The 27,010-nt window shown below is 46.9% G+C and overlaps 1 protein-coding gene across 1 annotated transcript in view; it reads left to right on the top strand.

The window, feature by feature from the left end:
* ABCC12 (ATP binding cassette subfamily C member 12) overlaps nucleotides 1–8,163 on the top strand; it is a 75,306-nt gene extending 67,143 nt beyond the window's left edge. The window contains 7 exon segments of the mRNA XM_065898360.1: nucleotides 1,428–1,517; nucleotides 3,220–3,409; nucleotides 3,852–4,011; nucleotides 5,069–5,147; nucleotides 6,104–6,217; nucleotides 7,810–7,974; nucleotides 8,077–8,163. Of these exon segments, the coding sequence (XP_065754432.1) occupies nucleotides 1,428–1,517; nucleotides 3,220–3,409; nucleotides 3,852–4,011; nucleotides 5,069–5,147; nucleotides 6,104–6,217; nucleotides 7,810–7,974; nucleotides 8,077–8,163 (885 nt within the window).
* The last annotated feature ends 18,847 nt before the right edge of the window (nucleotides 8,164–27,010 follow it).

The raw sequence follows: 27,010 nt of genomic DNA, 5'->3' as shown, positions 1-27,010 counted from the left end.
GGGGCTTCAGGGGTCTTGTCTATCACGTTCACCCCTGGGAAACCAGCCCCAACTGTGCCGGCACCCAGTCACTGCTCACCTAGTGAAGACCTGGTCCTTCCTCCAGCCCACTAGCCCACCCTGCGACTGAGGCAGGTGCTGTTGGTGGCCCCCCTTCCAGGGCAGGCCAGCTGGCCTCCCACTGCTGTGGGAAGGTGCTCAGTTCAAGGCTGAGGCAGGTTGCACCTGCGGTATGAGGAGTCCTCCCAGCGCCTCAGCAATGCCTGCAGGGAGTTAGGGGAGATGGAGCCGCATCCTCGGGACAAGTCAGGTGTGTTCCGTGCGGACTCCCAGGACCCCCAGGGGCGTCAAGCTTCAGTTGCCCACAGTGAAGCCTATCCGGACTCTCCTCCTCTGTGCCTCAGTTCTCCCAGCTCCTACTGGGACTTTTTGGGTCCACCTCCTGGAGGTGTTTCCTAGGGCTGCTGTAACAAATTATAAACTAGTGGCTTAAAACCAGAGAAATGTATTCTCTTGTGGTCCTGGAAGTTGGAAGTCTAGAATCAAGGTGTCTGTAGGGCCATGTTCCCTTGGAAAGCTCTAGGGGAGAATCTGTTCCTTGTCCCTCCCGGCATCTGGTGGCTGTTGGCTTCCTGGGCTTGTAGCTGCATCCCTCCAATCTCTGTCCTGTCTTCATGTCTCCTCCTCCTCTGTCTCTTATATGGACACTTGTTGGATTTAGGATCCACCCAGGTAACCCAGCTTGATCTCAAGGTCCTTAATTACACCTGCAAAGACTCTTTTCCTAATGAGGTAGGATTCAAGGGTCCCAGGGATTTGGATGTGGAATATCTTTGCGGGGGACCTCCATTCAACCTGCTTGCCCTCAAATCTCAGGGTTGGCTTCTGGGAGATCCTGGCCTAAGGTGGGTGACCTTAGCAGGCCACCGTCTAAGCCTAGAGTTTCTCATGTCCGAAGCAAGCAGATGGGCTTGATGGTTTCCTTCCACTTCTGATACCTGTGGTGATTGGGTTTCAGGTGCTTCCAGGATGCAGGTGGGGTAATCGGGGAGGGCACAGAGGTGCAGGACCCTACCAGGTGGCCGCAAGTGCTGGGTTTCCAGCAGTGCGGAGGCCCTGGGAGAATTCCTGCTCACAGCAGTTCCCCACCCCTCCAACCAAGAAGCTTGTGCCTGAGCGGTGCTGTGGTGGGATGACTCTGCCCATCTGGAGTGCCAGAGAGAATATAATTACCATTTGTTTCTAAATACAAAGGAAGTGTTTAAAGGCAAAACACCCCAACAGGAGTGTCTTTAAATCTGGACACTTGGCTGGGAACGCAGGCCTGCTTTTGGTGTGGTCCTGAGTAAGACGGGAAGGGTGACTCACAAGCCGGCCCTGAAGGCAGACAGGGCTCTGACTGTGGCTGTTTGTCGCCCCCTCCACAGCTGAGTGGGCTGCTCCAAGTGTGCCTGCGGACAGGGATGGAGACCCAGGCCAAGTTCACCTCCGTGGAGCTGCTCAGGGAGTACATTTCGGTAAGAAATCAGTGCAAGAGGAGGAGCCAGTTAACTCTGGCAGAATTTAGGTATTTGATCTTTTCACATGTGAAAGGGATCTCTTTAAAAATTGAAATCGGACCACAACCCCTTTTCTTAACACCTATATTTACAATATAGTCTAAAGTCCTTGATGATGAGGGAGAGGTTCTTTTCAAAAAAATTTCCTCAAGGGCTGTTCCTGTACACAGAAGAGAGAATTCAGTGGCTTACTTTAGTTTCTAAAAATTAATACTTACTTGACTAAAATTGTAAATTGAAAAAAACTGTCTTCTTCTTCTTTAAAAGCTTTTATGTTCCCCTTACAAATCCTGCTATTCTTTGAAAAGCAGTCTTGCCAATTCAAGCAATCACTTTTAAGGGCCTTTGAACAGCATTTGGCCCCTTTTAATTAAATACTTTAAAACATTTTAAGCTGCATTTTAAAATTTAATGCATTCCATTTCCTTTTTAAGTACCTTGATAATCTGATTTAACAAACAAACCTTCCTGAGGTTATATAAATCTAATAAATTAAACTTATAAATATGGTGAGCTTTAAGTTCTCACGACAGTCCCAATGCTGTATATAAACAGTAAGTTTTTAAACTTAAAACCATGTTAAAATAAGTTATTCAATTTTACATTTTAAATTAGAATCACAAGCCTGAATGTTGTTAACATTATGAATACTTAAAGCACCAAATATGCAGATTCCATAAACTAAAAATACTACTATTCCAATCATGCTTCTCTTAAATATTATTATTACTAATTCTAAATCTTCTAGGGATTAAAACTACTCACTGTCTAGGAATACAATTATTTTCTCAGCTAATTGTGGTTGCCTTTCGACCAGCGATGTGGGCTGGTCAGCCACCCTAATGGGGAACACGGGAGCTCTATTTCTCCTGGTTAACAGGTACTTGATAATTCAGAGGAGGGGTTAGTCTTATAATGCAGTCAAGTTGCTCTCCTCCTTAACTGGAGGAAATTTGCATTTCTTGGGCTCTTATAAAACTTTAATTCCTTTTCCATGTAACTCTGAACTTGACACCCGGTGCTACTGTCATCTTCCTGCTTCTAACACCACAGTGACTCTTGCAGATAATGAAATTGTATCTGATTGAATTCTGCAAATCTCAAGGCTTGGTCTGGATTTGTCACACAGCTTCAAGGTCACACTGCTGACACTTGCCCAGGCTCACAAGGCCCAGTATGAGCTGCCACTTACAGTCATGCATTCTATTCACTAAGCTCTAGCCACATGACTTTTCTTTCTGTTCCTCAAAGTCCCCACACTCATTCTGGCCTCAGGGCTTTTGCACTAGCTGTCTACTCTGCCTGGAATGAATCTTCCTGTAGCTGACATCTTCTCAGCATTCCAGGTCTCAGCTCGAATGTCACATCCTCACAGATGCCTTCCTCAACACTTAAGTAACTTCTACTCCTCCTACCCTTCCACCCCACACATTGTGTGTTCTATTACAATACTCTGTTTTATTGTCTTCATTTCTCATCTCTTTTCTTGTTTATTGTCTGACTTCCCCACTGCAATGTGAGTTTCTGGAGTGCAGTGGCCTTATTGGTCTAGTTCACCAGCATGAATACCAGTACCTAGAATTGTGTGAATGAATGAATGAATGAAATGAATGGAAAAGCAAATGACTATTAACCCATCATTTGTTATTCTGCTTTTCAGACCTGTGTGCCTGAATGCACTCACCCCCTCAAAGTAGGGACCTGTTCCCTCGACTGGCCCAGCCGTGGGGAGATAACATTCAGAGACTATCAGATGAGATACAGAAACAACACTCCCCTCGTTCTCAACGGGCTGAACTTGAACATCCAGAGCAGGCAGACAGTTGGGACTGTTGGAAGAGCAGGTTCTGGTGAGGGCAAGCTCTGATTGTGTTTCTTTCAGGTTGTTTTCTTTGCATTTCCACTGGGCATGCTAGTTAAATCACACCAGAGGGTTGTGTGCATGCGTGGAGGATTGGGTTTTTTTTCCCTGACATCTCTTTACTGTAAATTAGGATTTCAGGTTGGATGGATGTGTGGAGTTAGAAGTAAACACACATCAGTTTTTGAATTAATTAAGTGAGAATCATTCTGGTGAGATGAGGCCCAGAGGATGAGTCATGTGTTAATAGCCCCTGCAGGGATGGACCGGTTAACTGTATTAGGGTAGCTGAGTGCCCCTGCAGAGTGGGATTTCTGTCTGCACAAGGCCATTTTCATTGCATTAAAAATTCCCTTGATTAGATAGATACTCAGGTATGATGAAATGCAAACTGATGTTTGATGTGCTGCTGTTGCATTTATCGTTCCCAGGCAAGTCATCCTTAGGAATGGCCTTGTTTCGTCTGGTGGAGCCCGCCAGTGGCACAATCCTCATTGATGGCATGGATATCTATACTGTTGGTTTGGAAGACCTCAGAACCAAGCTGACTGTGATCCCCCAGGATCCTGTCCTGTTTGTAGGTACAGTAAGGCAGCTGTTTTTGATCGTTGCGCATCCCTAGTTTTGGATAGTGAAATCAGACCAGCAAGAGCTTTGTGAAGCGCCTGTGCCGTGGCTGGCCTGGGGCTGTCCTATCCTGAGATGCTTACAAGCCTTGGGAGGAGCTGAGGACTAGGGACCTGAACATCACTTGTGTTTCATAAACTACATCACAAATACGCAAGATGCTTATGTGCAGGGTGAGCAGACATCCCAGTTGGCCCTGGAGAGCCCTGATTTATGCCTGTTTCAGCATCCTATCAGGTTTAGCAGTGGCCACTCCCTAAATTACCCCAGTTTGCACAATCAAATAAATGGTTATTCTACGTATGTAGCTATCCTTTCGGAAGTACGTCAATTCATTCCCACTAAGAAGTGAACAGAAACTGCTCAAGTCCAAGAACAGTAGGGTTGCAACTTCTACAGGGCTCAAGATCTGTTGTCAAGGCACAAGGAGAAAACCACCGTTACTCACTTACCCCAGTGTAGTGGCTGCCCCTCTAACAAGAGGGACATTTCCCCCATTGAGCACCAAATGAAGTAGGGGGCTGTATTGAGAGTTGAATGAAAAGGACCTTCCGCATCTTGAAATGCTAGACTCACACCCTGCATGTAAGGTGCTCACCCTCTGCAAGGCCCGGGAGCTTCAGATAAAGCTCTTGCCTCTGAAGGCAGAACGAACACACCGGGAGGTGGAATTGCTCACTGCCTCTCTCTCTGCCAAGAATTTGCATGAGGTCAGATCCGCTGCACACGGCCATGGAGAGGACCAAATGTGTCTCCCCGGTGCCTCGCTCGGGGCTATCTCTTGGCAGGGTTGGTGGCCTGCCCGCCTTGGTGGTTTCTGCTGCATCCCAGAGTCATGGGTCCTCGGTCTCTCGGCCTGAGGTTGGTATTTCATGAACCACTGCCCTGGACTAAGCACTGCTCTTGTTGCTGTGGTGTCATCACACACCATCTCCTGCTCTCCCCCTCATGCTGTGGAAAACATGCTCTCCCATTCTCTCGGCCTCAGAAATTCAGCTTCCTCTCCTTTCCTTCATTGCAGGTACAACTTGGATCCCTTTGAGAGTCACAGCGATGAGATGCTCTGGCAGGTTCTGGAGAGAACATTCATGAGAGACACAGTAGGTCTCTGGGGCTGTCCGGGATGGGTCCGATTCCCAGCACCAGTGCCCCAGACACCTGGCTTAGGTTTAGATTTGGCCAGTTGTTTGTTGGCACCACATATGTCAATCCTAATTACTCCTTGTTAAAAGCAACAATAAACAGTATTTATTAGGCCACTGCAATGATTCAGTCAAGAGCACTACTTGCATTATCTCAGTTGGTCCCAACTACAACCCTCTGAGGTTGGTACTCCTACCCCTACTTTTAGAGATGCAGAAACTAAGACTCAGGGTAGTCAGGTGTGAGTAGCAGAATGGAGACTTGACCCCAAGCCCATCTGACTCTAGACCAGAGGAAGTGCCCTACTGCTCTGCCAACAGCCTCATTTGCTTATTGAAGCAGATAAACTCTGGGAAGGTGAGAGGGCATGGCATGGAATGAACCATTTGTGAGGTGCAACCCTGTCCTATAAGAGCTGCAGCTGGGGTCAGCAGGTGAGCGTGGCCACCTCTGCAGCCCAGAGGGAATTTTTTTCCCCAGGACTTGGTACCAAGGTGAGCATCGCCCAAAGCCACTTTGACTTGTCCTGCTAGATAAATCAGACCCTGTCTTTACCTTTCCTTGATGACCAGAAAACTCCATCCCATCTCCATTTTATGCATAGAAATAAAGATCCTGAAAGCCATTTACACCTGTTTGTGTTTCTCTGGAGCCATGTGTGCATCATCTTTTGGCGAGGTGTCCGCGGGGCTCTATGAATCACACTGTGATTTTAAATTATTAATGACTGCCTACTCCTTGGTCTTTCCCTGGTGCCTGTTCGCAATATTGAAATGATTGTTGTTTTGCACTTTCTTTTCCGCAGTAAAATAAAGCCAGCCGATAAATGCAAGAGAAGGGGGCAATCAATATGGAGGATACAGGACAATTTTATAGATCATCAGCACAATATGGCATTCTCTGTGTTCTACAGACAATGAAACTCCCAGAAAAATTATAGGCAGAAGTCACAGAAAATGGAGAAAACTTCTCAGTAGGGGAACGTCAGCTGCTTTGTATGGCCTGAGCGCTTCTCCATAATTCAAAAGTAAGGAAACAACGCAGAAAATGGATTGGTCCAATTTTGGATATTTCCTGCAGCGCCACTCAAGCTGGGAGGTAGAGCCAGGCGTTTGTCTTTCAATAAAGAGAGAGCAATTGGGCCATTTAAAAACCAATCACTTTTTCTTAAGACAAAGTTGTGAGGGGAAAAAATTGAAAAATAACAGCCATTTACAGCAGTAGCACCTGTCTCCCCTGGGCCTTTCCCCGGGAGGTCTTGCTTAGGTATCATCTCTGTCCTCCTAAGTGGTTTGGGTTTGAGAAATCTGCCTCTCAACTTTTTCCCTTTGTCCCTGAATGATTCTGAGGCCTGATAAACAGTACTCAAGATACTAAAGAAGGCCTTCAGAATGCCAGGATATAAGGACTGTAAAATTTATACTCATTTTTCTTAGTGACTTAGCCATCTTTGCTTACTGATTTCAGAGAAGTGATTGCTGTTGCTTTACAAATCCCATTCTCTGAACCCTGATCAAAGTGTAACCCATCGTGTGTGCTCTCTACATGTGTTAACGACAGGGAAGGGAGCAAGCATGCATTCAGTCCTGACTGTGGCACTACACAGTACTGAGTGGTTGATGTGTTGTCCTTGCATTTCGTATTCATGATAAGGTGTAACCCCCTTTTACAGACAAAGAAATGGAGCCTTGGGGCAGTCAAGTAATTTAGCCAAAGTCAAGCAGAGTTAGAGCTGAACTCAAGCCCTCTGACTGGCAAACCAGCTCTGTGGCAGGCAGAATAATGCCCCCCCCCCACGCAATGATGCCCATGTCCTGATACCCGGAATCTGTGAACATGTTACCTTACCTGGGAAAAAGGGGCTTTGCAGATGTGATTAAGTCAAGGATCTTGAGATGGGGAGATTATCCTGGATTACCTTGGTGGGCCCAGTGTAATTACACAAGTCTTTATAAGGGGAGGAAAGAGAGTCAGAAAGAAAGAAGAAATGCAACGATGGAAGTAAAGGTTAGAGTGATGCCAGAAAGAGGCCACGAGCCAAGGAATGCAGGCAGTCTCCAGAAGCTGGAAAAGGCAAGAAAACCTTCTTCTCTTGAGCCTGCAAAAGAAATGCAGTCCTGACAAGACCTTGGCTTTCTTCTCTTGAGCCTGAAAAAGAAATGCACTCCTGACAAGACCTTGGCTTTAGGACTTCTGATCTCCAGAACTGTAAGATAATAAATTTGTGTTGTTTTGAGCCTCTAATTTGTGCTAATTTGTTATAGCAGCAGTAGGAAACGTAACAAGTACTGTTATTATATCTCATGCTAACTCATGTAGTACAGTAGATAAAGACCATGGGGCATTTCTTCTTACTGGTTTGTAGGATTAGAATAAACCATTCACAAAAAGGGGAGTAAAGAATATACAACCTTGTTTCTCCAGCAAGTCCCTCTGAGGAACATGAAGGTGGTGCGATACGACTTTTATTCTCTTGTTCTTTTTCTAACTTTCTGAGATGGATACTTAGCTCATTACTTTTCAGCCCTTCTTTTTTAATAAATTGAGGTAAGACTATAAGTTTCCCTCTAGGTATAGCTTTGGCTTGGTGTGACTTTCGCAATGCTCCTTCCTCAACAGATCATTCTCCTTGATGAAGCCACTGCCTCCATGGACTCTAAGACTGGTACTCTTGTTCAGAGCACCATCAAAGATGCCTTCAAAGACTGCACTGTGTTGACCATTGCCCACCGCCTCAACACGGTCCTCAACTTTGACTGCGTCCTGGTCCTGGAAAACGGGAAGGTGCAAGAAGTTGGCGTCACCTCTCCAGAGGCTTCAGTGGTTTGGGCTCTGTGGTGGGTGGATATTTTCTGACAATTTCAGCTCTCCTTCTCTGACTTTCAGGTGGTCGAGTTTGATAAGCCTGAAGTCCTTGCTGAGAAGCCAAATTCTGCGTTTGCGATGTTACTAGCAGCAGAAAACAAAGTCTAACTATAAAGGTCCCCATAGGGGCCACATCAGCTGATTTTAGAGGAAGAGGAGGCTGTGTGAGATGAGTCAGATGTGCCTGCAGGGGGAGGGGCCGTTATCTCAGGGGGCAGCTCTGGTCCACCATCCCTCCCACACCTGGAGCACAGGCAGAGCTGGGGTGGAGGCTGTTTCCTTGCCTCGCCCAGCACATGCCTCCTGACCTCACTTGGAGGGCATGGGTCTGGTCCTAGATGATGAACAGAGGCAGAAGAAGCTTGTGGGTTAAAAAACTGCCCCTCACCTTCTAAAACCCTAACTATCCCTCATGTGTCCTTATCATTACCACCTCAGTGCCTGGGAATGGAACCATTGTAACTTTCAGTTAAAAACTGGTCAAACAGAATGGAAAAATGCCTAAGGATGGACTTTGTAAAGGTTTCCTGCCTTGTTATCAGAAGGGAAAAGAGCAGAGTTTTCTTCCTGCTTAACTCCCATTCACATCTATTTGGACACATGTTACTGTGTTACTGACTGTGTGACAAGCAGTAACTACACAGATCTGTAGCATGAAAGATTGATTACAGTGTTTGGTGAATTTTTTTTTAAAATAATCATATTGTATGTCCCATTTGCTCTATTAGAATAACCAGGGAAACAAAATGTTGGAGTTTTTCTGTAAATTACATTTTTATATCTTCTATATTGGTCATTAAAATGCAGTAGGAAATTAAACTACCCTGAAATGTTGCCTTGCAATTATTTTGCTGAAGATATTCCAGTTTCTGTACTATTTACTCTCACAGACCCTCTTTGCTTTCTCCATTGACTCAGTAACAAACCTCCACAGCGTTTCCCAAATAAAACCTTTCTTTCCAGCCTCAAAGTTTGCTATGACGGAGGCAGTAAAGACATAGTCCCAGCAGCCCAGGAGTGAGTGGCATGGGGCAGCCTTGGCCAGTGAAGCCCCCGCCCCAACCCTTCTTAGTCTTGGTTCCATCCTTCACCCTATCCATCCAAACATGGAGGAAGGCAAGCCTGGCACATAGTACTCAAGAATGAGTGACATGAGTGCATGACACCATGATGAACTCATCCTGGCAGGTACCTGCCATCTCCCTACTCCCAGGGTATATTTACATGTTAAGGGTTTAATCAGGAGAGGCTGAGATTTAGGGCACACAAGCCATCCACTAGCATCTCAAAGGCTGGGTTTGTGGCGTGTGCTTCCAACAAATCAGTCTCCAGCTCTCCTCTGGCCAGGCCTGGGCAGGTGTCTGCAGGACCAGAGGTGAAGCAGGCACCGCTGGCTGCAAGTAGAGCTCCCCGTCTGGTGACCGTTAAGGCCCTGGCTAAGGTAGCTGGGCAGCAATTCTGCCATCAGCAGAGGGCACAGAGCAAGAAGGATGTGGTTGAAAAGGCCACGAGTGAGGGGGCTCCGTTCACGGCAGCTCCATGCCAAGTTCAGATCTCCCTGTGAAGGGACACAGTGTATCTTAGAATGGTTCACTGTCCTGACCTGATTCTTGCCTCATCACAGTATGTGAGGCTGATCTGAGGTCTTCAAATCCGCATCCACTGGGCTCTGGAGCAGCTACTCCAGGCTGAGTGTGGCCTTCACGTTGATGGATGGATGTCCAGTGACTCCCCGTGTGGCAAGCAGACCAGGCAGTCTGTACTGCTCGTGGAAATCCATGCCAGCTGTGTGATGGAGGAGGATGCTTTGTTTTCTACCAACTCAGCACCAGCCAGACAATCAGTCTATGATTTCAGGAAGGTGTTTCCAGGAGAGCAGGAGGGCGCCAAGGCTACAAAGATCCCTGTGGCTCATTCAGATGCACTAAAATATAAATCATCTCCTGCTGCTTGTTTTTGCCTGTGCTCCCCTTGGCTTGTACTGTCCAGAAGAGAATACCAATCCTGACTCACCCCTGTGATGTGCCAGGCACAGTGATAAGCATTTTTACATGAGTAATTTCATTGACTCTTCACCTCACAGCAGGAGATGGACGCTTTTATTATTCCCATCTTCCAGAGGTAGAAACTGAGGCTCACTGAGGTTAGTAACTTAGCTATAGATGTACAAAAGGAAAACTCAGAGGCAGGATTTGAACCCTAACCAGTCTGACTCTAGCACCCTGCTCCTAACCCCTCCACAAGAGCCCCTCATGCCCATCCCGCTCATCCTGTAGCAGGGACAGTGATGGTTGTCAGTATGGCACCCAGCAAAGAGTGACTTCCGGAGGGATGATTATTGCTTGCATGTGCAATGACATGGATTGGTCTCAGGGAGCCCTCCCCTCCCACCCCTATTATCGCTGAAATGTTGGTCAGGGAGAAAGTATGTTGAATAATAATAACCAATGTTTAGCCAGTACAGGCAGACCTCGGAGATTCTGCAGGTTTGGTTCCAGACCATGGCAATAAAGCAAATATTGCAATAAAGTGAGTCACACATTTTTTTTGGTTTCCCAGCACACATTAAATTTATATTTGCACTACACCGTAGTCCACCAAATGTGCAAGACCATTATGTCTAAAACAAAGTACATGTCTTAATGAAAAAATATTTTATTACTAAAAAATGCTAACCATCATGCAAGCCTTCAGTGAATCATAGTAACATAAAAGTCACTGATCACAGATCACTATAACAAATACAGTAATAATGAAAATTTTGAAATATTGTGAGAATTACCAAAGTGTGACAAAGAGACAAGAAGTGAGCAAATGCCGTTGGACAAATAGCACTGAGAGACTTGCTCGAGGCAGGGCTGCCACAGACCCTGGATTTGTAAAAATCCTTATTGCCTTATTGCAGTATCTGTCAAGTGCAATAAGGCAAAGAGCAATCAGGTGCGGTGTGCCTGTAGCCCTCAAAACACAGACTGAGTTCATTGAATCCTCACCACACCGCTGTGGGGAAGGTATCAGTGTTACCTTCATATTACGGATGATGGCACTGAGGCACTGACAGCCCCTGGACCAGCGTCACACAGAGAGTGAAATCTGAATCCAGGCAGGCTGGTGCTGGAATGTGTGCTCTGCTGGAAACCTGAGACTCTCCAGGTGAGAAAGAGTCCAGTGTTCAGAGCTGTAAAGCCTGTGTCAGGATTAGGCTCAGTTATGCTGTGGTAACAAACAGCCTCACAGCTCAATGGTTTATTTCCCGTTCACATGACGTGTCCACCATGGGTCATCTGTGCCTGTGCTGTTTATCTTCTTCATTCTCTAGCCCAGACTGGCAGAGCAATCAGAAGTGCCACATGCCACCTCACCACATTTCATGGGCAACAAGTCACCTGGCCATTCCTGAGTTCAACAGGGAGGTGAGGCATGTACTCCACCTGCAGGGGTTGGGGGGGGCATGACAAGGCACATAGTCAAGCTTGTCCCTTCAGGGAGTTGTATAATCCACCTCTTGGGAGGGACAGCAGATATTTTGAACAACATTACAACCTACCACAGCCTGGGTTTGGGTGTTAATTTTGGCACTGAGTGGCTGTGTGATCTGGGGAAAGTAGCTTGCTCTCTCTGAGCCTCCATTCCCTCATCTGTAAATTTTGGGGGTTTGGACTCAGTTCTTTTCAGTCTTGACTTTCAATACAGGAGGAATAAAAAGGAGATATGGGGGCTTCCCTGGTGGCGCAGTGGTTGAGTGTCCTCCTGCCGATGCAGGGGACACGGGTTCGTGCCCCGGTCCGGGAGGATCCCACATGCCGCGGAGCGGCTGGGCCCGTGAGCCATGGCCGCTGAGCCTGCGCATCTGGAGCCTGTGCTCCGCAATGGGAGAGGCCACAACAGTGAGAGGCCCGCGTACCGTAAAACTGGAATTTGGACTTCCGAGGGGATTATAGTGAACCCTAAATGTAATTAAACATTTTTGTAAATGTTAAATTTGTAAATAACTAGAACAAGGTTTAACTGAGTTCTGACTCTTCCTTTAGTGTCTACTTTGATGCTCATTAGGACATTAGAAGGACTTTGACATTTTTATTCTCACTTTATTTGGTGCCCCGGTTTTGCTGTCTTCTCTTAATCTGCCTGTCTATTAGGTGATCATACGTTCAATGTTATGACTTAGAACTTCTCAAATATCCTTTATTAGGTGCCAGCAAAGAATAGAATAAGCCACCAATAAGCATTGTTATTATAAATTAATAACAAATTGCCCGTGACATGCTTCAGAACGGCTGATCTAGAATGGGGATGGCAAACTACAGCCCATATGCCAAATCCAGCCTGCCTGTTTTTATAAATAAAGTTTTATTGGAACGCAGCCATCCTCGTTTGTTAATGTATTACCTCTGGCTACTTTTTGGCAGAGCTGAGTAGTTGCGACCAAACGCATGTCCTCAAAGCTAGAAATATTTACTCTCCTGGCCCTTTACGGAGAAAGTTTAGGCATTGGTGTGTAATGCAATTCAGGTCAATGAGACGTAAGAGGGAAGTCAGCTGAGGGTTGGAGGGTGGCTTCTGGAAAGCGTTCTCTCCCGTGGCCTGGTGTGTGTGCGTGGTGTCTGAAGCTGCGGCAGCCACCTTGTGCCCACGGAGGAAGTAGAGAGATGGACGGAGCATAAGTTCTTGCTTATGACATTGAGCTGCTGTTTTGCCGACCCTGAAGTCACCCCACCTCTTATCATGTGAGAGGCTGCATTTTCTTTATGGTTTAGACCAGCTGGAGTTGACTTACTGTTACTTGTGGCCAAAAACATCATGAACGATGCAGAAGACAGTGACATCCTCCTTCCTGGGAAGATGCTGAGCCTGACCCAAGGAAAAGCAAACCTGGGTCCCTGCCCTGGAGTCACACCCGTTTTCTCTACCTTAGAAGTGGCCCAAATGGGCACTAGTTCACATCCAAGCAAGAAGGACTTTCTAATTCTCATCTCCTGCCAAAGCTTCATGCCACATATGAATATTTCCCTCACCTTCCCTCCCTGCTGCTTGAGATCAGAAGGACCCAGAAAGAACTCACAGATTTTATTCTTGCTATTCAAGTGAACAGATCTGAAATCAGCCAAGAATTGTTGGTCAAAATGTGAAATATTCTTTGCTAGGAGTTGGAGTCACTTTGGCCAGAAAGCATGATTTTAAATGAATTAAAAAGCACAGGAGGTCAGTTTGGGGTCGGATGGACGATCAAAGAAACCACTTTTCTTTTGGCCCTTTGTAGAAGGTCACCTCCGAGTGAGGCTAAATCGGGCACTAAAACCTTCAAATACATGCTGATTTCCATGGAGAGGGTCTGCCTGCCTGACTTCCCGATGTGTGTGTTCATGGCTTCTGCCGAAAGGCTTTCCCTCTGGTGGGGCTGGCATTAAAGGGCCAGACCCAGGCTGTTTCTACAGTTTCAGCAAGAAACACGGAGACAGCCAGGCTGATCTTTACCCTCAGCTCCATGAGTCTCTGGCAAAACTCACACCCAAAGGAACCTAAATTTTGTTTGTGGCAATTGTTTATACTTCTTTAAAACATTTTTTATTATGTTAAAAGATATATAACATAAAATTTACCACTTTAACCATTTTCAAGTGTACAATTCAGTGGCATTAAGTACATTTACATCGTTGTGCGACCATCACCATTACCCATCTCCAGATCTTTTTCATCATTCCAAACTGAAACTCCATACCCAGTGAAAAAGAACTCCCAGTTCCACCCTCCCCCCAGCCCCTGGTAATCACCATTCCACTTTCTGTCTCTGTGAATATGACTACTCTTGGCAACTCATATAAGTAGATTTATACAGTGTTTTTCTTTTCGTGACTGGATAATTTCTCTTAGCATAATGTCTTCAAGGCATGTGTCAGAATTTCATTCCTTTTTAAGGCCATCCTAATAAGTGTGAAGTGGTATCTCACTGTGGTTTTGATTTGTCCCTGATGTTTAGTGACATAGAGCATCTTTTCATGTGCTTATTGGCCTTGCATTTCTTTTAAAGAGAAATTTGCACAGCATGTAAGAATCTTAACAGAAGAAACAGTCTTCCACCACCTTGCAAATTCCTTCTCTGATATAGTGTCTTGAACGAATATTCTCATTGTTTCAGAATAGGGACAGGAATTTAGAGACTGTAATTATCAGCTGTGGGCTAAACACCTAACATGTGGCATATCATTAAGTATTTAAAGCAACTCATTAAGTCTTCCTGTTTGTTCAAGGAGGTTACAGGATCTGCCCAAATTGTAGACAGAGGAAACAGGATTTGTACTCAAGAGCCCACTCAGTTCAATCCCTCCGCTCTAAAGACTAGGGAGCTAAAGCCCAGAAAGTCTAAAACTGGTCTGAGTTCATCTGAAGAGTAGCGGGGTGGGGGGGGTGGGGGGACTAGGATCCTGAATTCCAACTTGGTGCTGCGTCCATGACGCCACACTGATTGATGCACAGACTGTGCTCAAAAAGATCGACGGTGGCCCAGTTCTGTGACCTGAACCATAAAAGAAATAAAAAATAATAGTTCTTTCCTCCAGGAAGCTTATAATATTACTGGGGAAGTGACTTAAAAGTGCATGCCTGCCGATGCAGGGGATGCGGGTTCGTGCCCTGGTCCAGGAAGATCCTACATGCCGTGGAGCGGCTGGGCCCGTGAGCCATGGCCGCTGAGCCTGCACGTCCGGAGCCCGTGCTCCGCAACGGGAGAGGCCACAACAGTGAGAGGCCCGCGTACCGGAAAAAAAAAAAAAAGTGCCCAAGAGCGTACAGTAAAATGCCAGAGGATGGAGTGTAACATTAGACATGAGCTCATTCATTCATTCTTTCATTTATTTATTCATTCTTTAAGTATTTTATGTGATCATTCACTCTTTTGATCCTTCCTTCCATTTAAAAAAGGGGAAAGTGAATGAAGTTTGGAAGTGGTGAGAACGATTCTGAAAGGAACCGACAGTCCCTGTAGGACAAGTCTCCCGCTAAGGCGGGAGACTGGGAAGGGTGTTCCTGGTTGGGGAAATCATCCAAAGACCTCAGGTGAGGATGAGGCCTGGTTGAGGGAGATGGCAGGTGACTGTCTAACTAGCACTGAGAACTGTTTGGAAAATTGTCAGGTGCTTCAATGTCTGCATCTCCAAACACAGGTGGAGACCACCAATGGCTTGGATGTAATTGGATGTAGTTTGTTGTGGAACCAATTAGGGCAGGTTCTGGGAAGAGCCCATTAGCAATCCAGGGAGTCTGGCCAAGCAAAGCAGGGTCTCGGACAATCCCACTGCCACAGAGCCAGTGGAGCCAACAAACGATGGGAGGACAGAGATGGGTTGGTTCCACCACATCACCCCCCATCCCCAGGGCAGGATGCATGTCCTGAGGACAAACTGTCAGGGACATGCAAGGGTCACATTCACCAGCCTGTATCGTGCATGCTGCCCGCCAGCGGGAAGCTCTCTCCCGGGCGCTCGGTGGAAGGGAAGCCAAGTTCCCCCTGGCGCATCCGTTTCCACGGCATGTCTCTTTGTTTCTGGAATAGGTAAGTCTGAGATGATCTGCACAGCAGGACCATTTAGGAAATGATGAGGCCACCCTGTGCAGAAAGCACATTTGGCTTGGCAACCAAAGGGCTTCCTTGGTAGGTGGTGGTAACGGTGCTACAGCACTAGTCTAATTCCTCAGTTTTCTCTGACGTGGGGATTTTAGAGCCAGGTATCCTCACTCTAAGTGGAGGCAACATGTTAATATCAGGATAGACAAATTGAAGGACAGGGCATGTGCGGGAGAGAAGCAAGCCTGGGTCCCGGTCTTCTAGGAAACGCTATTGGTGCTCTGCCCGGATCCCTCTGGTCAGTGGGATGTTTCAGCCTGCTCTCGCTTCCAGAGGGCTCTACCTTTACCTCTTCTTCCCAGGACCACCTTGGGCTACTGGAGCCACTCAGCTCACACAAGGAAAGGCAGAAGAGCCTAGAAGTTTACGTTCTTCCAGGGCAGCTCTGAGCTGATAGGCCAGCTCCCGAGTCTCAGGGTGGGACTCTTCAGAAGTGTAACACACACTTGCAAGTTCCCCTGTGGGATTAGGTTGAAGGGAGTCTGTACAGGACTTGGCCAGAATCTGGACCTCTCCCCTTCCTTGTCTTGCTTTCCCTCAGCCTTTACAGATTTTCCCTGGGAGCACTTCCTTGAGAAATTAGTAGCATATAAATCCTTATCTCTGGGTCTATTTCTGGGAAAGCCTACCTAAGACAGAAGGTCAAAGAAATCTCAGCTCAAACCCAAACCCATCATTTTCAAGATCTCAGCACCTCTTGGGGGACCATTACCCACTCTATTCTTAGCCCAGGCCCTAGGCAGTTCAGAAGATGCTGACTCACCAGCTATCTCCTGGGGTGGGCCTCGGATAAGAAGAGGCCAATCAGAGAGTCACACCTCTGTGGTGCTGTGAGAGGTGTGTGGTGGGCACGTCACCCAGGCCGGGTCAGTCAGAGTCAAAGCCAAGACTTTAGCTGGAGCTAAGGGGGAAACGGGGAATTCTCCTTCCTGGATGGGGGGAGGGAACCACAGACCTCTTTAGCTTCCAGCTTCCAGATGCCATTTTTGATATCTCAAGGACAGCATCTGCCTGAGAAAGAAGCCAACGCAGAAGAGAGCAGAACTGAGAGATGGGGAAGATGTTACCATGTGCCCTGGGCATTCCTCATCTCTTTTGGGTAGCTTGGTCTCTGTTGGGGATTTGCTGCTGATGGGGTACTGACTCCTGGTGCCCCTGGAGCTTCCCAGCCCCCAAACTACCTGCCATGCCAGAGCTATTCTGTGTTGTGCCCTGAATGGGGAGAAGGCCCTTCACCAGAAGGCTAGGCTAGGAGCCAGATGCTCTTTCAGGCCCAGGCCTCCCCTGCACAAAGCCTCCTCCTACAAGTCAGTCCCAGGGGGTCTCCTGCTCTGTTATACTCTCCTACCAGAATCTTGAAGCACAGAAATAAGAACACATTTATTTAGTGCTTGCCACGTGCCAGACATTGTTTTATGAGTTTTGCAGGATGACCTCACTCACTTCTCACAAGAGCACAGCTGAGATCCATGTTTCACTGAGGCCCAGGCAAGTAAAGTTACTTGCTCAAGGACCCTGCATTTTAAAAGTATCACTGAGTTTTTTTCAATGATTTTACATCTTTAATCTCCTTTTATCGTCACAACAGTTTCCTGAATTAAAATAAAAAACAAACAAAAAAAACCCAAAGCATAAAAAGTTGAAATAAATTGCCTATGGTCAGACAAGGACTCTCAAGTCAGAGTTCACTCACAAAAACATGGAAGCTCAGGGTCTTCCCTGGTGGTGCAGTGGTTGGGAGTCCGCCTGCTGATGTAGGGGACACGGGTTCGTGCCCCGGTCTGGAAAGATCCCACATGCTGCGGAGCAGCTGGGCCCTCGAGCCATGGCCACTGGGCCTGCGTGTCCGGAGCCTGTGCTCCGCAACGGGAGAGGCCACAACAGTAAGAGGACCGCGTACCACAAAAAACCCCAAAAAACATGGAAGCTCAGAGTTGGAGGGAATTTCGGAAACCATGCAATTCCAGCTGCTCATCTAACTGTGGGGGAGACGGAGAGTCAAAGGAGAGAGAGGTCTGCCTGAAAGCAAGTTGGGGTCTGGGGTCTTAATCTTCTCAGCTCTTTTATTCTATCGTGCTCCTCAGAGGGGTGTGCCTCTCTCTCTCTCTGTCTTTGTCTCTCTGCAACTCTCTCTCCCTTTCTCTCTCTCTCTCTCTCTCACACACACACACTGTGCCTGCCCACTGTCTCAGAAACTGCTCATCTCCACCCTCACCCTCCAACCCCCTAACCTGGACGACCTCCCTCTAAGTTCAGAAAGAGCAGGTGGTCTGTGCTAGCCATGGTCCCTCTGATAAGCTAGGTAGAGTTTCAGCTCAAACCCAGATGACTTTATTTCCCCCTAGAAAGTGTCCTCAGTGTCCAAGGGAGTTTAAGGTTTAATTTTTTTCTGAGCTGAGATGGGAGGCAAGTATATTATTGAGGGACCACCATCCCGGGGGATGGTCAGAGCTCCCGTGTGTGACAGGGCTGCTGTGAGGACTCTGGTCTTCCTCTGCCCCAGACCATGAGCATCTGGGAGAGTGAATGGGAGGAAGATGGGAGTGGAGTGCTTGAGCAGCCAGCCAGCCAGGCCCATGGGCTGTCACTAATGCAGAAAAACATGGAAGGAGGCCACAGCCGAGGGGAGTTCATAGTCAGAAAGAGAAACCCATGCAACAGAAAAGTATCACCTGAACTAGGGAGGTAATGAAGAAAGCAAGTCAGCAGAGGCAATGCAAACTCCGACCACTAAGCCAAGCCTCGCCCCTCTCTCTTCTGAAAAGCTACCACGTGTGGATTGATGTATATCTCATGAGTCGAAGTCGGCAGCACAAATAAGATTAATGAGGGCAATAGCATGGAAATGCATTATATTAATAGACTCAAGCAGACAACAAATGAAAATGACTTTCATGAATGAGTCCAAGCTACGAACAAAAAGAAGATGCAGAGGACAATAGGAGGTGTTGGGGGGCAGGGGTGTAGGGGAGGGGAGGGAAGACATGGAAAATGATTGCCAAAAGTTATTTCTTTGAAGCCATTGGTGACAGCAGCCCCAGAGATGAGCTATCTGATTAAACTGAAACATTATAACATAGAAGGATTCAAGGGATTGGCACCAGAAAGGAGAATGAGGGTGAGAGCGGAGGAAAAGTTGAAAATCAAGAAAGTGAAGAGCATGGTGCTATAAAATTGGGTTTTGCAACTGTGTGCAAAGTAGCGTACCTGGGGGCAGAGTTCCTGGAGGAAGGCGGGGATGTTGGTGGATGCAGTGGATAAGCACTGCTCCGTGGACTCCAGGCGCCTGCCTGAAGATGGAGATCTCCTGTATGTTGGTAACCACACTGCAGAAGAAGGCCAGGGACCGGTGAGATCTGGGCGGTGAGTAGCATTTCCGAGGAAAGATGGACATAACAAGAGTGTTTGGAAGGCTTCATGCTTCTCAATTTCCTGTGTGTTACTGGGAACCAGGGCATGGGATCTCAGGCTGGGCAGTGTGAGTTGGTGACTTCCCCCAAGTGGTGCCCATCTTCCTCATCTGGTGAAGAAAAGCCAGTGGCAAATTTAGCTCCCACCTGTAGCAGAGTCAGTGGTCTCACCAAACATTCCACTGGCTCCTTCCCCACCCCCACCATTCTCTTGCTATTACAAGGGGAGTTTTGCAGTTCTCTTGCAATGTTGGTTAATAGGCTTAAATGGAAAGGATACGAGTCAACATGGACTCATGCATGGAAAAACCAGTGCAAAACCCTCCAGTTGTCTCTTCCACTGTTTTGGCCACATTCGAGATGCCATTCCATATGGTGGAGGCTCCATCATCCTGGGTTCCTGAATAACTACGTGAAGAAGAATCCTCCTTCTCTCCCTACTCCTATCACCAGCTGACCTGAATGGAACACGTGGTATGAGCAGTATTAGAAAGAAATAAGTTTCTGGGATGTTAAATAAGAAGATGCAGTAGAAGAAGTCTTATTGCATTGGGTTCAAAAGAACCATGAGAAAAGCAAACAGCTGAAGCCCAGAAGCTGAGGTGTGTGTGTGTGTCGGGGGGTGGTGATCAGGAAGACCCTACAAAGGTGGTAAGCCCTTTGAACGGGGCTTTGGAGGAAGTGTACAAATGTATCAGGTAAAAAAGGCTTCAAGAGCATGCAAGTCAAAGACTTGAAGATTAGAATACCTTCTGTTGGCTTCTCTATTGGACTAACTTATCTGCTACAAATCCTTTAAGGTTTTCTCAGGCATTGCTCCTTCCTGAAAGCCTTTCTCACCTCTACTCCCCTCCGTCATCACCCTCCACCACACACAGGGGCACACAGAGAGGAGAGGCAGGCCCTCCTCTCTGCCTCTGCAACATGCCAGCCCCATTTTTAATTTCTTGCCCGTCTTCCCCATTGTGTTGGAACCTCTTAATGTTGGGACTGCACTGAATTCCCAGAGCTCTGCAGAGGGCTTGACCCATAGCAGATACTCAAAATATTTTGAAAAAAGTAAACAAAAACAGGAAAATTAACAATCATCTAATCAGAAACAACTCAAGACTCCAACACAGACCTACAGAAATCTTTATTCTATCTCGTTCCAGATTCTAGAACCAGAGGAGGAGGAGGGAGGGGAGGAGTACACAAGGCAGGAGTCTAGGGGCCTAGGAAAAGTGCAGTCCAGCCGGGAAAAATCAGCTGAACCAGGAGACGACTGCTCTTTAAAAGCAAAAGGAAGGCAACGATTCAATGTGGGAAAGTCATGGAGGAGCCGTGAGCTACTGACTTTGTTAAATCATTAATGATTGGTATTGGCCAGAAAATAGCATAGCTCTTTCCTGTGATTTCTAATTTATCCAGAAGCCTCTCTGGCATTCTAAAATTTCTGTTAACTCATGTGTCTTCATGGTAAATTCCAAATGTCACCATTCTTATTGATGTTTCTCCCAGTCTAAGACCTAACGCTGATTCCGTGACTGGGAATCAGTAAATACTTGCTGAGTCCTTGCTCTGGACAAGATGCAGGGTTAGGAGTGGGAAGGACACCATGTAAACAGGACATAACTGGGCTCTGGAGTAGTTACAGTCTAGGGGGAAACAAACATGTTCTCCACCATCAAATGACCCTCAAGGTGACAGTGGGCTGCAGAGCAAGCCCAGCTAACATGAGGCATCAAGGTGGTCCAGGGACTGGAGGCAGGCTGGGCTGGTGCTCATGCTAGGGGTTTAGGACAGGAGAGAACCAGAATGAGAAAAAAGCTGTTTCCTAAGGAAAACAAGGATCAATACCAGGGACATCAACTTCTACACTCAAGTTCAAGGAGGATGCACAGAGCCAAAATGGGAGAACTATTGAAAAGTCAGAAGTCAAGAAGAGACTGGAGTAAACAGTGAGGAACAAGATGGGAAGAGAGAGAAGATCCCAGACACATTGCCGTGAACTGGGCTGGAGGTCCCAATGCTTATTTTCGTTGGTCATTAGCCATACCTTTCGTAGGTAGGTGGATTTGTTTAAAAGCGCAGGAACTGGATATACATCTATGTAGTGCTTTAAGCCATGACCCACAAAGCCCAGTCCCAAGGTGGTTTTGAGGTCAAGACTCAACAATCAAGATTAATTTCAAAACAGGCACCCTATGCTTGGTTTATATTTTTTAGACACCAAGGAGGGCACATATAGACCTCAGCCATTCTTAACACATTCCTGTTTTCTCTCTCATCCTCTTTGCTCATGTACTACAGCAGCTCTGAACTTACTTTTCCCAAACCACATTGAAGAACTTTCTCCTCTAAGCCCCACCTCCCAGACCTCTTGTATTTCTCTCCCTCTTCCCTTCTTCAGATTCTCTGCTACCAAGTCTGAAGAGCTGCTCTGCTGAGCAGTGCCCCTCTCAGAGGGTGGGGAACAGGCCCAGCCAGAATGTTCATGAGTGGGGAGGGGATCAAGAATGACTGGGACCATTCACCTTCTAAAATTATATCCCATCACATGCATAACAGATCACAAAATGCTGAACTGTACAGCACGTGTCAAGCGGAGGCCTAAGGATCTGTGAGCAGGCTCAGACAGAATTTCCTGTCTGTTGTGGAACATCACAGAGATTTCCTGGGCCAGTGCTGTGGGGTGTCCCAGAGAGAACATTCCATGTCCTTTCAGGGAAAGATAAAGTTTCCCAGTCCATGTCAAAACTCGGAGGATGTCTCCCTGTACCTTTGTGATGCTCTGGACTCCAAACATAGGTTTCACCCAGCATTTCATGGTTGATTTCCCCCCTCACTGCTTCTGCATCTTCAACCAACATCATTAAAGGCCTGTGCTTTGATGGTAGGGCACGCCTTAGATTTCCCAACTATAAAATGATCCTGTTTTATAACACTGCAGGCTCTGTGTCACTTGAATGCCTCTCAGTCCCGGAATCAATCCTGCTCAAGCCAAGTTGTTGGAAAAAAATCCTCCCCAGCCATTTTCCATTCATCTCAAATGTTGAGTTTCCTGAGATAATTGCCTGGTCCTGGGGTGTCGCTGACTCTCCATCTCACAGCTGGAGGAGACTGGTAGCATTTCCTTACAGGTAGGAGCAGGGCAGGATGCTTTGTTTCCTCATAGGCAGCAAAATATTCTTTGTTTGTGAAGTGTGAATCCTCTAGGACTTAGCCTAATCCACACACTGCCCTTGAAATGGGAGAACAGGAATTCAAAGTAGGCCCCGTGACAGCAAGTGAACCAGTTTAATGTCCACTTCAACCCACAGCCTGGGCCTTTGGGAGGGCTCTGTTCCTGAGGAGTCCTAACCACGGATATTTCTAGGTGGCCGAATATTCCCTCGCCAACATCCCTCCTGCCTCATATCCTGGTCATCCATCCCATCCCTGACTTCTTCCCTGGACACAACTCTGTGACAGGTGTGTATCCTGCCCAGGAGTTAGAACAGTACTTCCCAAAGAGTGTTCTCTGGAACCCCAGCCCTTCAAGAGGAACTGTGAGAAAAGAGTTCCTCGGTCAAATATATTTGGGAAGGCCTCAGACTATGGCCCTTGGCTGGAGATTTACGGTGTAAGTTGGCTGTGTCTTCATTTGGGTTTTCCAAGAGCATTGACTGAGGTAAAGTTTCCTGATTCCTGAAGGATGGAGAATGAAGGTGGGGAAGTGAGACAGGGAAGGATGAGTAATAGGGCCAGTGACCCCTGTGAACTGAAGCTTGATTCCACTGGGGAATTTTGCAGCAGTGAGAATACTGGCCTGCTGTCTGCCCAAAAGGGCAGGGTGGGAGAGCTGGGTGGACACACACCACCTCTGTGGATCTTTGTCTGAGGGCTGCTCCTAAGGAGTGCTCATGCCTTGGCACTTCTTGCTGGTCCTGTGTTGTAAGGGTGGGCTCCAGGGTCCAACAAAGACTTCAAGAACAGAAATGCAGGATCTGACCGTGGAACTAGGGTCGGTCGCCTCGCTGAAGAGTCAAGGGTGTTGCTGACAGCGACTGCCAAAGTTTATTAACCCAGAATTTTAAAAACTTATTTGACCACAGAACTTTTTTTTTCCTCCAAGGAGTATCAATTCTTACACTGTGACACATTTTGGATAAACCTAGCTCAGATAGTTAGCAGGCAGACGTATAAAACCAAAAGATGAAAGAGGCGCTTCTGTTATAAGAATAACAGGCTCTCCATCCAGGACAGAGGATACCTGAGAGACGGGGGAGGCCTGAAGGGTTGTCAAGTGGGGCAGACTGAGCCCTCTTCCCTTGGGCGCAAGGAAGAAGTGGAGATCTCAGGTCAGCGGCTAAGGGGATGGAGGGACAGCGAGCTTCCCGGCACCATGCGCATCCTAACAGCATCGGGGTTCTGTGTGGGTGTGTTGTGGGCTGGGGGGTATTAAGGGAGGAGACATTTGTCGGAAGGCTGAAGTTCTAGCTCTGAGACTGTGTCATTTTCATATCTTCACCATGATGCTAGCTCCAGGATTGGAGGGCAGGAAGAGGAGAAAGCCGGGGTACTCCTTCCCAATCTCTCTGCTTATTTGGTATCTCTGGGTCTCTCAGCGCCCCCTGGGCAGTCTCTGCCATGATTTAGTTTCTGCCAGAAGCCCCAGCTTGTGAACTTCGGATCAAAGGTGGAAGACTCTTTTCTGCTCACAGCAGAACCCTCTCCCCCATTATGCATTTACTCACGGGCTGAGGGGAAACCTGCTCTTTTCACACAACTGGGGTGGAAGGAGGATAAGGGAGAGTAGTGCTCAGGGTCCTAAAGTCTTTGCCTGGTGTGGGAAAAGCCATCTTCTTTCTTCCTTCCTTTCCCACTATGTTAAAAATCCCATAAGAAACTCAGCCTGTGCTGAGATTGTCAACCAAGTCTCAAGCCTCCAGATTGCCAAGGAGGCAGGGAACTTCTTGGGCTTTTAACTCAAAGAGCTATGCTTTTCTGTTGATAAGAAATAATAATTGTCCTTTGTTCAAAGAGTCAGAAAAATGGATTAGCCCTACAGATTTTGTTTAAATTAATCTTCCAAAGATATATGGAGAACACGAAAGAAAAATGCCAGATTAATAATAAGAAGAACTAAGACACTTGCCAGAAAAAATTTAAAGAAAACAAGCAAATGTAATTCCCCCAATCCCAGCAGCATTTCCCTTCCTGCTATCTATAGTACTCCTTATCCTAACAGAGCAGCCCTGGGTATGTAGTGTGGTTCCAGGACCCTTCTAACCAGTTTACCCAGCGCCTTCTGATACTTCCCAGATGAGATATGTTCCTTTGCATTTTAATTCACTCAAGAGACAAAATTCTGTGCCAGCTCCAGGGGAGACAAGTGCATTAGGAACTGGGAAAGGAGGCTATGCTTGTCAACTACCCGTCTCTCTCAGATCTATTGCCTGCATTCTCTATCTCACTTGGTGTCGTAGGAAACTACATTTCCCAGACTCCCTTGCTCACTGGATGGGATGAGAGGAGGAGAAAAGCCAGGGTGTTTCTTCCCATCTCCCTCTGCTTACTGTGCTGTCTCTGCCAGTGGCTCTGTCTCCTCCATGGCTTTAGCTTCCACCAAACAGTCCCTCCCACCAATGTCCCAGGTACTTCCTATCAGCCCCATATGGCCTTAGCTCCTACCTGGAAGCATGGCTTTTGGACCCTGCAAACCCATATTTTCCCATTGTCCTTCCAGCCCTCAGATGGTAATGACTTCTTGCCATTGCTAATTTCTGGCTCACCTCACTGTCCTTTGCTTGGCTTCTTGGCTCTTGCCTTACCTGTGTCACCAATTCCCCATATTAAACTGCTTCTGTTTGGAAGACCTGGAGTGATTTCTGTGCTTTTGACTGGATCCTGGTTAAAATAGTGGTCTGTCCTATGGGTTGGAGACCAGAAAGACCTCTGTTGGCCTATGCTTTGAGAAGCTGATTCCCTTAACTGAGGACTGTGCTAAACAGAAGCCAGGCTGCAAGGAGCAAGGATTTGGGTCAACGTCACTATCGCACAGCAGCCATAGGGGCCCCTCAATGCCATAGTTCTCACAATTTCCCTCTACCCTTGCCCAGAACATTCCAGGATTGTTACTATTACTTACTATTATTATCCTATTTTACAAATATGGAAATTAAAGCCTAGAGCGGTGAAGTCAATTGCCTAAGGTCAGTATGGGGTTTGAACACACGTAGGCTGACTCCAGAGCTTGTGTTCCTGACCGCTATACTACTCTGATCCCCTGACCTATTCTCCATATGGTCCCCCAAATAAGCATTGCCCAAGGCCCCCTCTTTCTGATCCGCTCAGACCTGCCTTGGTTTCTTTTGACTTTAAATGGCAGTTGGACTAAAGAGAAAGAAAACATACGCCTGGTTTTTGCATCTTAGATGTCATTTGAATTCTAACCAAGATAAGTCCTTAATCAATTATTCTATAACATAGCAGAAACAGCCCCCAGGTCCTGAATGCTTAGCTATAACTGTAAGGCCTGCCTCATGGATAAAGATGGCCCCTCTAATCCAGCAGTAATGAGCCATCCTCCACACCCTCTCACCATCTATATGAATGCTCTGAGGACATTTGCAAGATGTTGGGTGACATTAGGCGTGGACTCCACTCACAGAACAAGCAAACCTTGTTATTCCATGTAGGGATGGAGCCCTGACACTAGCCTCATTAGCAAATAATCTCTAAACAGCTGGCGACAACCATTGACGCAAACTCCTTTTCTTTCAAGAAGATTTTAGGTCATAGACAAAAGTCTGTGTCCCTGTCCATTCCCTGGGAACCAGGCTTTATTAAGAAAAGAGCTAGTTGTGCCCCAAATTTCCTCAGATGACAAATTAACTAAGCTTTTAATAAACTGTGGCCTTGGGGATGAGGAGGAACTGGGTTATTCCCAGTGAGTCCGCTCCACTAATATTGTCTTGCAAAGAGTCCTGTGTGGAGTGACAAGGAAGGCACAAGGCACCTACGAGAGAAGAAAAGAATTTTCAGAGATCAAACTGGGGCTGACCTGGTTTCTTACTGGGGAACTGTTGCCTGGTGCTGAGACTAGAAACACAAGAGTGAATATGTTTCAGGTTTTTATCACCGCCACCATCTCATCATCAATGACATTATCATCCTCAGCCCCAGACAATATTTATTAAGTCTGCTGGGTTAGGTACATTGTGACAGTAGCCAAAAAAACCTGGAACAATTAATTATGAAATTTGGTCCCACGTCTGAACTCTTCAATCAATCAAATATCTATTGACCATTTTCTGAGTACCTGTGAGGTGCTGCACCACTAGCTCTCAAGCCTGGCTGCACAGTAGAATCACCTGGAAAGCTTTATAATAGAACCTGGGCCTGGGCCTCACATCAGACCAGTTAAATCCAAATCTCTGGTCGTGGGACCTGGCATTTATTTATATTTTTTGCGAAGTTCTACTGGAAACTTTAAAGTATAGCCAAGGTTGAGAAGAGGTGTAAAAAGAAATGTGCTAGAAACTGTGGCAAGGTTCAAAAAAAAATCCTGACCTCTAAGTACTTACTGCCTAGTTAGAGAAATAAGATGCAGTTAAAAAATAATGAATGTGGGGACTTTCCTGGTGGCGCAGTGGTTAAGAATCCGCCTGCCAGTGCAGGGGACACAGGTTCGATCCCTGGTCCAGGAAGATCCCACATGCTGCAGAGCAACTAATCCTGTGCACCACAGCTACTGAGCCTGCACTCTGGAGCCTGCAAGCCACAACTACTGAAGCCCACATGCCACAACTACTGAAGCCCGTGTGCCTGGAGTCCATGCTCTGCCACAAGAGAAGCCACTGCAATGAGAAGCCCGTGCACTTCAACGAAGAGTAGCCCCCGCTCACCACAACTAGAGAAAGCCCACGTGCAGCAATGAAGACCCAATGCAGCCATAAAT

The sequence above is a fragment of the Phocoena phocoena genome, chromosome 20 (assembly GCF_963924675.1).
Source record: "Phocoena phocoena chromosome 20, mPhoPho1.1, whole genome shotgun sequence".
Taxonomy (NCBI): domain Eukaryota; kingdom Metazoa; phylum Chordata; class Mammalia; order Artiodactyla; family Phocoenidae; genus Phocoena; species Phocoena phocoena.
The sequence above is the reverse complement of the archived record's forward strand: the minus strand, read 5'-3'. Positions and strand labels throughout refer to the sequence as shown.